The sequence below is a fragment of the Pyrgilauda ruficollis genome, unplaced genomic scaffold (genome assembly GCF_017590135.1).
Source record: "Pyrgilauda ruficollis isolate IOZ18807 unplaced genomic scaffold, ASM1759013v1 scaffold5, whole genome shotgun sequence".
NCBI classification, from domain to species: Eukaryota; Metazoa; Chordata; class Aves; order Passeriformes; family Passeridae; genus Pyrgilauda; species Pyrgilauda ruficollis.
In genome coordinates this window covers 9,269,272-9,285,653 of record NW_024526599.1, presented here as the reverse complement: position 1 = coordinate 9,285,653, position 16,382 = coordinate 9,269,272, and the positions used below count along the sequence as shown (strand labels likewise).

Here is a 16,382-nt window from a genome sequence, read left to right as displayed (position 1 = left end):
TACTTAATCATCAAGAATAAATTACTATCATTCAATTATACTAATTATTCCTTAGTTTCTGCTTATTGCTTTGTGTTACAACTGTGAAAAATGTGTAAAACCAGCATTCTACATGGTGTTCCAAGTGATAATATATGCAGTATGTGATTTGGGCAGTAATTTCCTACGTCTAGGTCACCAGGTGATTTTTGATTCTTAGTTCTGTACCAACTGATGCCTTCACGTGTCAAACCATGGTAGCAGATATTAAACTCTAGATATGACCTTCAAGGCTTTTCTGACTCTTTTACCCAAGTATATCGCCTTCAAGATGTATTATTTTATCAATACTATAATAAAGGAAGCAAGTCATTGTTGAGAGAAAGTACTTCTGATAATTTTAAGTTTGGACAGTTCAGTAAAAGTTCTTTTGAAATGGACCAAGAATTTTACCACAATAATCTCTAAAAGAGTTGATAGGGTGTATATAGACCTGAAGTGATGATCTTTTTGTGGTGTAGTAGTTCTGGAAGAGGTGGAGTGCTCCATTTTATATAAAACAAAGCTACCTCTATCTCTATCAACACCTGACTGGTTTACCTCTGAAATACTTGAGCCATTTTTGTTTATTTTATTTGTCTGAGCAAAACTAATATTTTACCTAGATTTCAGACATTTCTATATTGCAGTGACTGATGGTTGTGGAAGACTTAAGCTTGATGAAACAAGACCAATGAAAACTAAGAAGAAATGTGATTTTTTCTCTATTTAAAACACTAGAGTTGTATATAGTCGACAAGAGGAAGAACAAAAAATGAGTGATAACAACAACAAATATAGCTGGACTGTAAATGAGAATACAAACTACTTCAGAGTTGAACTCTGAAAAAAGAAACATAAATTACTTTCAAGATAAAACATAATCAGTTTTAGAAATTATTAAATCATGCAGTTATTTAGAAGGTTAGACCCCATGATCCACAGTGCTTTTTCCCTCCAGTATCTGATGCTATTTAACAGATAGGTTATGAGAGTTTTAATAAATGTAAGCTTTTCTTACATAAAATGTTACTGTTTGAAGAAGTTTATTAGTTCTGGTGTACCAAAATAATATATTCCGATCTTCTAGGGGGAGTATGTCATGAATATCAGACTTCATACTCTATATTTAAATATTCAATTGTAGTTATGTTGAACTTTGACAGAATTTATTGAAAATAATTAGAACATAATAACACTTTTCTGATCCTATCCTGTTGGTATCAGTGATCTGTAATAAAATTATCTGCATTTTAATTATATTGCTGACTCCAATGCAATTTTTTTAACTTCAAGCTTTGTCCTTAATTATGAAACATGTAATAGGGAAGGTGCTGATCACTTTTTTAAAAAAAATCTAAAAGCTATATAGAAAGAAGTGAGAAAAGAATTGAGGAATGGGAGCAGAGGATGAGCTCCAGTCACAGGCTAATGATAGTTAAGGAAATCAAGAAAAAGAGAGGGAAAAAATCTTATGCAGTTGTATAGTATTGTTCCAACCTTAATTTAGTGGTGTGTACACCTTTGAAATGTTCAGTTCTGTGTTCAGTTCTCTTTCACTGTTCTTCAGAGAAATTTATTTCTTCTTAGAGTATAGTTTGAAGCTGACTGAGGAGCTGGACTCAATGATCCTTGTGGGTCCCTTCCAACTCAGCTTTTTCTGTAAAATAAGTAGATGTTTGGAGGGTTTCTGCTTTTTCTTAGTATAGTTTATTAAAAACATAAAACTGTCTTCTAGTATCCTAAAATACAAATACATTGTGAGCTTTGACAACAGGAACCACAAATGCTAATTTAAAAATATTTTATGAGCTGGAAAGTGGTGCCTCTTTCAATAAAATTAGGCTGGAATTTCCACATGCACTGGTATTGTCTTCAGTTACTTTGGCCCACAAGGTCTATCCTTAAATACACCTTTAAAGTGGTTTTTATCTTAAATTCCCTTCTAGTTGACATCTTACTAATTAAAATCATAATTGCTCTATTTCTGCCCTATCTATTAGAGTTGGGTGAGCTGGCCAGAGAAATAATTTGTGAGTACAAGAGTAATTTCTCCTGTTATGCAGGTACACAAAAGGCAGGGTAGGTAGAAGTATGTATCACATTGATCTCTTTTGATAACCAAGGTCATGAGGAGGATCTCTGGCTAAAAGCAGAATTAAGAGAGAAGGTGTTAAGAGACCTTCAGGAACAGAACCTTACAAGTAAATAATGTTACACTGAACATTAATCATTAGAAAAAAATGTTTTAAGATGGGGGAATCTTCCAAATTTTTTCTAATCGGAGACACCTTTTGAATAATTTTGATACCTTTTACAGATGAGGTTGCATAAGACATTTACTCTATATCCTTATTCATTCATTGGGTCCTGTATCTCACTGCTCTTCATAATCCACAGAAAATAAGTTTTGTCCTGATGTTTTGTCAGGAGCTAAAGAGGAAGGGAAAGAGATATTTGGCTGAATGCTTGGGTATGTTTTTAAATTGTGTTAAATACATGAAAACTTAATAAATAGGTAATAGCTTGCTTAAATTTTCTTGCTTTTTTTTGGTCTTCTTTCTATCAAACTAGAATCATAATTAATGCAACAGATATCAGGGAACTAGAAAAAGTGAAATAACCCTGTTGAAAAATCATAGTTAATTTAGAATTCATGGGAAAGGGATTTTATATGTTGGTCTAACTTGCACAGGGAGTTTTGATGCTATCAGGTTTTTTTCCTTTCTGAAATGGTCATTCTACCACAGAATAGGCATTTCCATGTATAGATATATATCTAAAAGGACATCTAATGACTTCTAAATGCAATTACTGGATTAAACCTGTTTAGGAGTATAGAAGCACTTTTCTGATTTCTTTACTGTTGTCAGACCAGTAAAAAATGCAGGCAGGCTTGATTTTCTACAGCAATAGAAATTGGGAATTCCTGTGGGCTCTCATGTCAACTTTTCTGTAGCCATTTATAACAATTGAATTTTTTTTTGTGCTCATTTTTAACTTGACAGTTTCGAGAAGAATGATGTTTAGTAGCACTAAATCTTGCTCTGTATTAGGCTGTGTGCTCAACTGCCTGGCCACATGGACTTGTGGCGTGACCCACAGCACATGGAGCAGAAAAAGATGGTGTTTGTATCATCTGCAGCTCACAGCTTTGACACAGGCAAGAGCCCTGGTGGTTTCTGCATTTCCCTTTTGTGTCCATAGGCAAGTCTGCATGTACTTTAAAGTTCATGCAGGAAACTTAAATAGGAGGTGTGAGGTCTGGCTACAGGAATAATTAGCTCAGCCTGTTCCATTTGGCCATTTTTTCAAGCAGTGTTTTAGGAAGATGCAAGCTGGTTAGGTAAGTATGGTACTGGCAGCTGGCTGCTCTTAGCAGTCATCTTTTACATCGCCTCCTCCAAGACAGAAAGTACACCATGTAAAGATAAAATACAGTTTTCAAAGCATTGCTGAGACTGACTATCATGTTCCTTTTTCATAGATTTAAATGTATGTTATCAGAACAAAAAAAAAAACAAAAACCAAAACTCAAGCAGGGACTCCAAGTTACCTGGAATTTGTTCTCTTTTTAGTTCTGTAAACTTTGCAAACCACTTAAATTTCATTCTCCTGATTTGTAATATCATTTAAATTCCTCATCAGTATTTTTTCCAGGAAATCATTATCTATCATTTATTACTGTACATAATATGTGTGCTATATATATATATAACATTTGACATGAAAACTCATATTTCTAAATGTTTTGAGGCTGACTGTAGGATTGATTTCTTTAGCAGATTAATTTAGTGACTTTAAAAGTGAATCTGACATATAATTTCTATGTGTGTTTCAATAGCATACACTGTTTATTTGTGGCATCTATGTACCACCAGAGCTATTTCCATGATGCAGCATTCTTTTCTGGTGGCTAGGATCAGCAGCTGCTCCAGCTTTCCTCCTATATAGTTTTGATTATTTTTGTTTTGTCTCTTAGGATTTGATACCAGCATTTTGCCAATTTGCAAAGACTCCCTGGGCTGGATGTTTAATAGGCTTGATACGAACTATGACTTGTTGTTGGACCAGTCAGAACTTGGAAGCATTTACCTTGACAAGAACGAGCCATGCACCAGGGCATTCTTCAATTCTTGTGACACATACAAAGACAGTTTGATATCCAACAATGAGTGGTGCTACTGCTTCCAAAGACAGCAAGGTAAAAGATGAGATCATCCTGCATATGTATATGTCTGACCTTTTTGTTGGGCTTTATCTTTTTTTTAACATATTAAGAAGATTACAGTGAACTACAAGCAATGAATTTGTGTTAAGGTTTGTGACGTATGGTGAATACCTAAAATGAAGTAAAAAACCCTCAAACAAACAAAATAGCCAAATGACTAAAGCTGAAGGCTTGCTAGAAATTCAAGGTTTCTAAATAAAGTGCAACACTGCCACTAATGCTTTTACAGCTATATTGTTCCATATGCCAAAAATTAGTATGTATGTGGAAGGAAATAGATAAAAATAAAGAACAAAATTACTTAAATTATTTCTTTCCCAGTCTACTTTGCCTACATTATAAAATAAACTTTTTTTATTGCTAATGTTGGTTATGTTAATGTTCAGTGAGCCTAATAAAATAGCTGAATGAACATTATGGATAAAGTTATTTGCAGTCATTTAGAACTAAAACCAGTTGGTTTTTATTGCCTAGTTGAGTCTCTTGTTAATGTTCTGGTGTGATTTTGGTTAGACAAATAAACACAACCTATAGGCATTATTTTCCTGAGGGATATATAACAATTTTAGACATTGGTGAGACATCATGTAAATTATATAGTCAAGCTAGTTGTAATGTATCAAGGAATTGTATGTATCAAGGAATTCACTCATTGAATATTGTCTGCAATTGGTCAGAATAACCCCTGCATTTTCCTTACTAACATGAGAGAGTTTTTCTAAAGGATAAACAGCAACTAGGGTTCAAATTTCTATTGCTGATAGAGGAGATAAAACTGATTTGGTGGAAAGTTTGCTAAGCTAATTCAGCCTTTTTGAAAGTTTTAGTATCAGTTTTTAATTCTCACTTGTACCCTTAAAACTCTCATGGTAAATTCTCATTAGCATTCAACATTTATGGTTTTATTCTGATTTCTGTGGAAATAAAGGTTTTTATCATGCTGCATCGGCCAGTTGTAAATCTAAGTAAAAATAAAGCTGTACTTCTGCAGATAAATACTAAATAGCAGATATCTTTTCTTTGGTAACTTCCTTGTTAAAAAGTTAACATTTAAACTTTCAAAACACCTTGTTTGTTTTATAATAGAACAATAACTTTTGTGTGATTCTTTTTTTATAAGCATGTATGTACTGCTACCAATACTAGCAAATTAAAAATAACCCATCCCATAAGTAATGCAGCTCTTAAAGAACTTAACATTTTGTTCATTTGACTATAAAATAAAAATAAAAAAATAAAAAAACCAACCATAATAATTTCAGCTTAATATATAAGTACTCTTAGTCTTTGGAGGGCAGTATAATTCTTTCCTGTTGCCAGAGGAAATAGAGAAAATTACATGTGTCCCACTATGGTCCAAGTTTTTTCCAACAATTTCATAGAATGGCATAACCAGGGCATTAAGAAAACCATTCCACAGATCAGTTTCAAGTAGTTTTGCATTTTCTTATGTAATAAACACATATTGTGCATAATATTTGCTCAGTGTGCTGTTGGAACCTGAGGATGGTATTGTAAAGACTGATCTAAACTCTGCGGAACTTGATTAATGGTACCCCAGCAGATCCATCTTTCAGTGACACTGATTCTTTACATTGCAGAATCCAACATTATCAAGCTTTTCTTCCCCTTTTTACCAATTTCCTCACTGTCTTGATAATGGTGTTGAGATAAGGTGCTGATTTCAAACAGATTAGATAGTCTTGGACACCACAGTGTGTTTGAGTATATAATAAAAATATATCTCCTAAACATTGTATATGAAGTGAAATCTGAGTTTTCAGCAACCCTTGCACATTAAACATGCACTTCATCCTTTGAAATTAACGATGACATCAAAATCTGTATTCTCCATTTTTTGGTGTAAGGAGAAAAAAATCTTCTAGTCTTCTTTTGTCATGTCTTATTATTAGCTGTTGCACAACTGTCTGAGCCCTACTTCCCTAGTGTATTAGTTGAATTCTCTGTAATTGGCATTGTTATGATGAATTGTGGAATATATTCATTTCTGGTTATGTTTTACTTGATGGAATGATCTAAATAAGGCCTTTAACTAAGCCTTTGCTATTAATAGCAAGGAGATGGAAAAGCTGAGAAATTCAGCAGCTTCTTTCTGATGTTTATTAAAATAAGTTGATATTAACAGAATGCTTCAAGCCATGTAGAGCAGTTCTCTGTATTCATTGAGCTTAGTGCTTTCTGGGCAGATCAGTGGTTTTACAGTACTCTTCTTGATTAGTGTTGTTCTAAAGGGAATACAAAATTTAGTCAACCATATGTATCATACTGGGATAGCAATTTCATTGTGCTTTTTAAAAGTGCATAGTATTATCTTGAGTCATTACCTGAGAAGCCCTTGTGGTCTTTGATCTTAGTTTTACCATGCAAGACTGCATGAGACAAGCACTTGAAACTCTTCTTCATTCTTTCTTTCTGCTTGATTACACTACACTAGACCTATTACTGAACGTTGCTGACAACTTCTAGTCAATATAGGCAACATTTTTATGAATCCTGAGGTCAGATCTTTCTTGTGGAGAAGATGATCTTCCTGTACTAGTTGTCTGGCCTTGACTAATGGTTAAACACTTAGGTACAGTCCAGTGATGCTTATTGCATTTTTTGTTGCCCTTACTCTGCCTTAAATGTAGTTTAGTATTTCTGAGGATTATCCAAGGCATTAAAATGCATTTCTGCAATACATCAAAATCTGCACTGTGCCAGTTCTCTTTGCAAGTCTTTCTGTATGCTTTGGTCACTATGGTCCTCTAGTTTCAACAGTCCATGCAAGTGTTTCAGCACCCATCTTCAGAACTTACTTCCTTAGTTGTTCAATGCTAACATGACACTTCAGTGCTTGCTGAAATGCTGAGGCCTTTGCAATGTTGGCCTTTTTTTGGCTGAATTTTTTTTCTGCCAATCATTGATTGATTACTGCAGCCTTGTTTTGTTGCATCACTGATTCAGAGAAGGGGAGTAGCCAATTTTGCTGACAGTATTAATGCTTAGCAGCAAAGTGTTTCTCTACTACAGGCCTCTGCATGGAGCTATTAGTCCAGCACTTCTCTAGATGCGTTTTCTTAGAGGCTCTTCTCTGTCATACCTGGAAGATACCTTCATCACTTTATAAACAGTACCTCTTATAGAAGAATGATGATTATCATGATTTGTATTTGCCAGTCTTAAGATTGCAAGGACTTCAAATATATTTATAGATAGTCACAAATGAAGATGTAACATGCTTTTATCAAGATAAATTATGATCATGAGATTCCCAGGCAGACTTCTTGAATTGTAGTATTGATGTTTCAGATCCCTGAAGTACAAACCTTGGATGTCCAACAATTATAATGCTTGATGCCAAGTACAGGCAAGATGTCACTGCAGCCTTATCTGCAGTGGATCATATTCCAGAACTTAAGGGCTCTGCCAAATATTATCTACTTGACTGGTGAAAAATCACTGTTTTGTTCTTGAGTAAGAAGGAGAATCCTTGAAAGCTGGAGGCTCACTGTGTGAATAATAGCTCCTTGAGTACTAGCTCCTGTCTGTTAAAAGTCATAGACTTCCTTTTTCAAACCTACCAGTTTGACTCCAGTTGATCTGTTAATGTGCTGTTTTGGTAAATCAAAGCTTAATTGTGCTAGACTTGAAGCACTTCTTGACATGACTGGATATTGGAGTCTCAAGGGACGGCATTATTGTGTTGGATACTCTGGTGTGCAGCAGTACTCTGAGAACTGACAAACTGTGAATGGCTGGTGTTGTGTGGTTCATGATTCACTCCTAGCCATGCACTGGTATTATCAGAAGGACAATTCCTGCCACATCTGTGAAAGTAGATTAAGGATGAAGATAATTAGGTACCTTATTTGTATTCAGATTCTCAGACAGACTGATGTCAGATTCATTGCTATTTCAAGAGAAACTACAACCCTGATTTTTGTAAAGGATTTTTTTTTCCTCCTTGGCTCAAGGAGTTTTCCAGTGACTGCTTTTTTATAAAAATAATTTCAGAAATCCAAAAAAAACCCTTTACAAACTTAGGAACTAACCTGCAAATAAAGAGGGAGGCATTATGATTTGGAAACAGAGGAAAAAGAATGTGCTGTGAGCCAAAAGGGATTGGTTGAACTTCTAGCCTGCCATTCTCTTTGATAGTTTTAACACCAGCGTGATTTAATATTGTTAAGAGTTTTTGCTGCTTTTGCCCTGAGAAGCAAAGCTTAAGTGTGAATCTTGAAGACTTAACTTCTTAGAACAAAAGTGTTTTGGGTAAGTAACTACTTCATGTTGCCATGTTACCTCTTGGTTAATGGTATTCCTTCTTGTAATTATGCCACCAAAGATTTATAGCTATAATAGAAGATGTTTTTTTTCTTTAGGCATCATTCATAATTTTTACTTTTCCACATGTTAGTACTCATGTGTGCATATCTATGCTTCTAATCTAGGATTATTTTTCATGGAAAAAAAAGGTATTCTTCCTATATGACTAGTTCTTCTTCATCTGCATATTTCTCATCTCTTTTGTAGGAGAGGAGAGAATAAAATAGAAAAGAAAGGTTCTGTGACATTACCCAACCATTAACCTAACCCTGCCAAATCCACCCTGTTCCTAGATCCTTATAAATGACTGTCATTTATTAGATTAATGGTAGTAGAAAATACCTTTAGTTTAAGAAAGAATCGGTCCTCAGAATTAAGAGTTTAAATCATCAAATATTGGGAAAGACAGAAACCTTAATTTTCAAAGGTAATGAAATAGTGAGCATGATCATCCTCAAAGTACTTCTTACAACAAAAAAAGTAAATCATGTAGCCTCAAAAAGTAGTCAAAGACTGAATTATTAAAATCCAATACCCATCCAGTCATGTCAAATCTCAGTGATTTTTCAAGAGCGCACAGAGAAATTGGTTCATTGTCTGGAAAGACAACTCCTGAAAATTTCTTCTGGCATTAAGACTTCTGTTGACAGTGTTTTGAAAGTGGAGCCTACCCTTAAGGCTTTCACTCTAAAAAGAATCATTATAGATTTAGTATGAGGCCAGGCCTACCAGAGCTGAGGCCCCTGGGAACATTGATAAGCTTCTTTAAATGTATTGCATATGTAAATGCTATTTAAAATGTACAACCAAGAGAAATTAACAGCCTGCTGCCAGTAAGGGATTATTGTTGTATACTAGTTTTTACTTACTCTCTTAGGTAATACCAAAGGCCTGTTGGAATAACTAGATTATTCCACAAGGTTATTCCTCGTGCCAGCCACGAGGCTCTGTGTTCACCAGAAGTGTATTTTTGATCCGCACTTCATCTTGGCCTTTGTCACCAGAGTGCCCTACGTAGTGACAGAGTTCTGGTCTTACGTGTGCTCTGCATCAATGGGCTGGGCCAGTCTTACTCATTTTAAACCAGCTCAGAACACCTTTTACTATTTGCATGGGGAAAAAGGGACCCTTGAGTTAAGTACATGGCAAAGATGTATTATAAATGACCAGAGTCTGCTAAAATGGAAAATGCATTTAATATTCAAGGAATGTAAGATTTTGTCTGGGAATGGTGCAGGCTAAAGACACCTGTGAGTAAACTCAGTAATTCTGTTGCTGGTTCAGAATGAGAAATGCCCTGGTGCTAATAATGGTCTAATGTGGTATGCAGCGCCAGTGTTCAGAGATTAATTAGTGCTTTGCTGTCTCTGAGTCTTTCACTTACTGAACAGTGATGCAAACACATTCACATCTTATTTTCTTCCCATCCATGGTGCATACTGCGACTTTCTTTTATGGACAGTAAAAAATGAAATTATTCAGAAGTAGAATAGGTTGTAGCTGAAGAATGGAAAACTGATTTTTAATACATATTCTGCTTCTTAACTCCTTCTAAAATTTGGCCTCCATTTTTAAGTTAATTTGCTGTACATGTGGCTTCATACCTATGGGATCCAGTCTTAAATTGTTGCCAGAGAATCACTGAATCTTGCAGACTTCAGTGAAGAAGAAGGTCTTACTTTCTTAGTGTAGTGTATGAAATACAAAATTAGAACATGAATTCTAAAAAGGACACAGGGAGGAAATTAAAAGATCTGTCCTGTTTTTAGCTAATACATGAGGCAAGCTTCACAGTTGCAGAGATTTTTATAGACCAATAAAGTAGGCTGTGATAGAGTTACTATTTTGGACTAGCATTCCTTGATGCTCCAGACTAGTAACTAGATGCTCACTTGGAGATGAGTTAACCGTGTGTGGTGTTCTGCACAAATCCGTGGTGGTGTGCAGATTCGTAGTTCTGAAACTGTAGCAAGGTAATTATTTTATTTCAGATGTGTGTGTTTCTTAAGATCAGTAGTTAGAGTGACCTTACAACATAGCCAACTGTGAAAACGTAGTCATGTGCTTTCTGTCCTAGATACTGTGTAACCTGTTTAACATTTTTTATGTCCTTTTAGACCCACCTTGCCAGACAGAACTCAGTAACATTCAGAAGCAGCAAGGAGGAAAGAAGCTCCTAGGTGAGCCATAGATCATTCTTTTGAAGGTTTTATTACTTACATAAATAACCCTAGTTAAACAGCAACACAAAATCAATATTAATCCAATGAAGATAGACCACAGTAAATCTCAGCAGCAAAATTTATGAAATTTTTGAAAGCTATTAAACTTGGTTTTATTACGTTACCTACCAAAAGCTCTTACATCTGTTTTATTACCCTGATAGAAGGTACATTTTTACAGTACGGAGGGGACAGCATAAGGTACTCCTAAAGTAGTATTTCTGCTGATCCTTTAACTGTAATATTCTGTAAGTAATTGAAATCTTTGTTGTGAATCAGTTTATACTGCATCAATATTTCTGAAGTGTAAAGTCTTCATTTACCACTAGCCACTCTGTGAAAACTGTGTAAAATGAAAGGCTTGGCCCAAAGCAGTCAAAACTGTATTTCTCGTAAGGATGGTTTCTAATAAGAACTATACACTTCAAATGCTTTCGTATGAATATTTTGTTCATTGTGGTCTCCACTTGGTCCAAGTGATAAACAGTGGGTTATTCAGCTGTAGGCAAGTCACTGCCTCCCAAAACAAGCCCCTCTTGTACATATAAATGCAAATTTAGTATTAATTTTTTGCCGGTTTTTGTGGTGTGTTCTGCTGCATTTGTCTTCTGTGGTGGAATAATTGAATACTAGTGTGTGGTGGTTTGTAAAATACATATTAAACACAAATAACTCCTTGTAGTAGATAGTTTGTTAGTCAGGAAGTCTGGCCCTTACTATTCAGACTTGTGTGTACTCCACAGATGATACAACTTCCCATTCAGGAGCAGGTCCTACATTTAAGCCTTTTCACCAGAATGCAGTGAAATTCTGGACTGAGATTTTCAGGGAGTAAGAAATATGTATCACAGGATCAACAAAAAATTTAAAGGAAGACCGCTCACTTTATGTTGTGAAATCAGTCCAAGACTGATATTTTTCCTCCCACATTTGATCCATTCACTCAGTTTGAGTCAGCTGAATTTAGTGCTGCTAAAGCAGTCAGTGTAGAGTCTGAAATGATGAAACAAGAAAAGGCAGTTGTGACATTGGCCAAGACATGGGCTTTAATATACTTATTCAGTATATATATATGTCTATCTATCTATCCTGCAGGGCAGTACATCCCCTTCTGTGATGAGGATGGGTATTACAAGCCAAGTCAGTGCCACGGAAGCCTCGGGCAGTGCTGGTGTGTGGACAGATATGGGAATGAGGTGTCAGGATCCAGGACAAATGGCGCAGCGGAATGTGGTGAGTTAAGAACCTTCTGAGCTGTTTGGTTTAGAGAAATTATTCCCTTTAATTGCCAGCCAGGTTAAATTTCTTCAGTAAGAAGCGTGGGACCCAACTACATGGCTTTTGATACAAAACCCAAAAAATTATAATTTGTTATTGTTATTGCATTACTTTTGGAACTCCACTCACTGTGGACTATTAATAGACCCCTTACACGTGCTTGGCATAGTGTATATAAATCCAGGAAAAATTAGTTTTCTAGAGCAGCATTAGATAAGTCCCAGAATGTTTCACAAAATTCCTTTGGGTAATCAGCATGCAAGTGAATTCGATTTGACATTTTTTCAATTTATATTTGAGGGAATTGCCAAAAGTTTTTAGCACACTAAATCTTCCCTTATTTTTGCCTTCCTACAGCATTGTGCAGCTTCTTCCAAGAATTCCCATGTCACCTTTATTTGATGTCCCAGATATAAAAGATGAAAAAAAAAAAGTGTTTTTCCTCTTTCTTTAAAAAAAAAGTCATTTATGACTCCTTTTCACTTCTTCTCCAACAAAAGAATATAGCCTGAAGCAGAGAATAAATTGTACACAGTATTTGAGGTACAAGCTCAGGCCTATTGTCCGTCTGATCCAGGATCATTTCTGGATAAATGGACAGTTTGGTATAGTTCAAGACAATATGTAAGAAGTGAACAATAGTCAGGGTATATTATCAGTAGTCCTTATTGCCATCTGTAAGTTGGACTTAATTTTTTTTACTTGTTCCTAGCACTCATTGTAGTTCTACAAATCCATGAAATTTGTCTCCTTTTGTTAATATTGAGAAATGAATTCAATATTGAGGTGGATTTTTTATGACAAAAGAATCTTCATATTATTTCTATTTTATTTTTATGTAACACTCTGTAGTTTTCCTGAAAGTAAATATTCTGGTGTGCCTTTTGTATGATTATGTAAAGTGTACTATAAATATGTAGTGTACCTTGTGAGGCTTTTCTATAACTATCATACCTTTTTAGCTATCGATTTAGAGACTTCAGGTGATTTTGCCTCTGGTGATTTCCATGAATGGACAGATGATGAAGATGATGAAGATGAAATAATGAACGATGAAGATGAAATGGAAGATGATGATGAAGATGAAGGGGATGATGATGATGATGACGATGATCATGATGGATATATTTGATAATACTAGGAGGTCCTTATGTTGTACCTTTCTAAATTTCACAAGATGATATTTCGTAAAATCCCTTTGCTCTCCAAGATCAAAAGGGTTCTAACAAATATGTATATTTTGTATGATTATTTCAAGCATTGCAGCTGGAGTCATAGACTTTTTTTGTTTAAATAAGAATAATAATATCATGTGCTTTTGAGTTTTTAAATTCTGTTGTGCTGAAGAAAACACATTGGAATTCTAGCCTGAAGAAAAAATGTTGTGTGCTACTGAAAATATATATGTGCAAAACACACTAGAAACCCAACCAGACTCATCAAAATTCTGCTGAAAAATATTTGCCCTTACTTGGAACTGTGCATGTCCTCTTCAGAATGCATACTGTGACTTACCTTCAGTTCCGTCAGTATTTTAGGCCCTGTAACTGTCCATTTAATGAATCAGAAATGTATCGCAGTAGAAAAACATTGGTGCACAAGTAGCATCTCAACCAGCCTTTAATTAACCAAAGGTATGGAGAAAAATCAGGAGGGAAAACGGTAGCAAAGTCCTCCTTTGCATTTGTAGTTATGTTTTTTATTAGGAAAATTTTTTTCAGTAATCTATGGCTAGATTATTGAAAGGATTTTTCAAGAGCAGTAGCATGGACAAGCACCAGTTCTGTAATTATAAAATTTTCTTGTCCTCCCTTTATTTGGTTTTATGTCAAGGTCATATAAGCTTTATCATTATTTACTTAATCATTGCTTCACCCTTTGTGGTTTCTCTGTATTTCTCTCTAATCAGACTAGTGTAAAGTATTTACATTGGGAAAAAGATTTGCTTAAATTTATTACCTTTATACATTACTGTATTTCAGAGTATTGTCACTTGCCCCAAGGTAGTTTTTAACAAATGTATAATGATGCTTTTTATTTTCTTATTTGGGGAAATAGTTTTGCTCCTTATCTTAATTCATGTTGTCTTCTGTTACTAGTGCAGAAACTAATAGAACGTATTGTAAAGGTGCCTTGCAAAATAGACTAGAGAGGTTTTAGCATGCATACCAGTATAGGATGTTAGGCAATAGCTAAGCACACCCAATTACCAAATTAATACCAGTATAGGTACTGCTGCTGGAATGAAGAAAATGGATTATTTTAATTTTTTTTCCTATTATTATGTAATTACCATGTGGTCTAGATTATACTTATTGTGTAGAGTAGCACTTAAGATTTGACTGTAGAGAAAATTATTTTAATCACTGTATTTATGTTAGCATGTTAATTAATTGTGTAGACATTTTGGGACTCCACCATCTTCATTCATATCCTATCTGTTTCTTTCTGCCCACAATAAAATTGACATGACCTGTATAATGTATTACTGCAGGTTGTATAATTTAAAAATAAGTCACTGATTTCCCATCATTAATAAAAGGAAAATCAGATTCTTATTTGAATTAATTTCTACACAGTAAATACTAAATCTAATGTTTATCTTATGTAATATTGAAAAGTATAATGCATTTTCTTTTTTACTGTTTCTGTATAGTTTGCAAAATAAAAACTCTTGTAACCAACCTTTGGCCAGTATAGCCCTTCATTTTGACTTTTGATGTAGTGTGAAATTTAGAATCAGAAAGAATTCATGTTTCAGATGCATTTTACCTATTAAAATATGTATTTATTTGAATAAATCCATTAATGTTTTATTTTCATTTAAAATATTTGAATAGGGCAAAACACATAGGGAGCTTCTGATTTTCTGTAATTTCCCTGATTTTTCTATGGCTTTGTTATGTACTTTTATGACATTGTTTTCATTTCGTGGTAAAGAGAGAGAGATTCTTCTCAAGCTTGGTCATAATTTGTGGGGCATAGTTGTGTTATTTTCTTAAATAAAGGCAGTTAAGAGTTTACCATTCTGATAGTGGGATTTTGTCAAAGAGCAGTTTCTTATGACTGAAATTCACTGATATATACTGATTTTAAATAAAGAAGCTGAAGAAAATGTGTTGTCATTATTGGCTGATGCAGTAAGTACTGTTGTGGGGAGTTTTTTGCATGTGACAAGTGGTTATTAGATGACAAATTGAAAATGCATTTCATTAAAACTTGTGATACTAGAATTAAAGAGAATTCATAATATGTTTTGTCTAAAGGGATTACAGTATGAAGACCTTTCTGAAGACAACTGTCATGCAGAAGAGCCTGAAAGAAGTTTATATTCTTTCTTCCCTGAAAATTCCCCACTGAACTGAAAGAGGAGGAGTATAGATGCATTTTAGTCCATGAGTTTTAAAACTACTTAGCATAAATTCAGAACTAAGTCAAGATAGTTGAATTCACTAAAGAGCAGTGACAGTGGGGAATATGGAAAATTTTGGGTTATTTTTGTGGTCTAAAACTAAAACAGCAACAACAAAAAGTTCAATTGTTACATATTCCTGAGGAAAAGCCAGAAAAGAGGCTGATACAGTGTAAATCTTCCCTTGAAAACTTTTGCTTTGTAAAAGATAGGTAAGTGTCTGTGGATTAATACTTACCTTTCACAATACCAGAGGAACTGGAAACTACTTCACTGCATGCTTCTTTCCTGCATTAAAGAAATGCAGGCTATCAGGAGCAGCTAGAATAAATAAAGGCAAATGCTGGTAATGTAAATGTACTGAATATCTAAACCATTCAGAGGCTTTTTCCTGCTTTCCATAAAATGCAAGAATTTGCACAGATGTCTGTCCTCATGACTACAGTCATGCAGAAAGCAGTTGGGAGCCCTTGACTATTTTTACAGTGTTGCTGTCATTTGTTGTTTTTTTCTTGTTCTCACAGTTCTACGCATGTATTTATAGATAGGCAAAGATTGGGATGTACATTTGGAGGTTTTCAGGCAGAGTGATTAATCCTTATGCTCTTCTGAGAATGTGTGGAATTATAAATCTCAGTTTCTTTGAAAAGTAAGGAATACCAAGGTCAATGCAATAAAATATTATGTAGTCTTTGAAAGAAGTATTTTGGGTCAAGGCACAGATTTGCTTAGTTTAGAAGGAAATTAATTAGTGTCATTAGTTTGCTTATATGAAAACTGGATTATTGTACAAGACTGAGGAAGATGGATGAAAGTGATAATAGGAAAAAATTTGCCTGTTTTGTGCACATGGACAAGAACTGGATTTCGCTTATTCTTACTTAAAAATTCC

At 34.6% G+C, this 16,382-nt stretch overlaps 1 protein-coding gene across 3 annotated transcripts in view; it reads left to right on the top strand.

The window, feature by feature from the left end:
• SPOCK3 (SPARC (osteonectin), cwcv and kazal like domains proteoglycan 3) overlaps nucleotides 1-14,763 on the top strand; it is a 160,479-nt gene extending 145,716 nt beyond the window's left edge. For all 3 annotated transcript variants that reach the window (XM_041480140.1, XM_041480137.1, XM_041480138.1), the window contains 4 exons: nucleotides 4,001-4,222; nucleotides 10,696-10,758; nucleotides 11,896-12,033; nucleotides 13,041-14,763. In XM_041480140.1, coding sequence (XP_041336074.1) covers nucleotides 4,001-4,222; nucleotides 10,696-10,758; nucleotides 11,896-12,033; nucleotides 13,041-13,210 — 593 coding nt within the window. In that variant the 3' untranslated portion in view covers nucleotides 13,211-14,763. The remainder of the gene's footprint in view (nucleotides 1-4,000; nucleotides 4,223-10,695; nucleotides 10,759-11,895; nucleotides 12,034-13,040) is intronic.
• The last annotated feature ends 1,619 nt before the right edge of the window (nucleotides 14,764-16,382 follow it).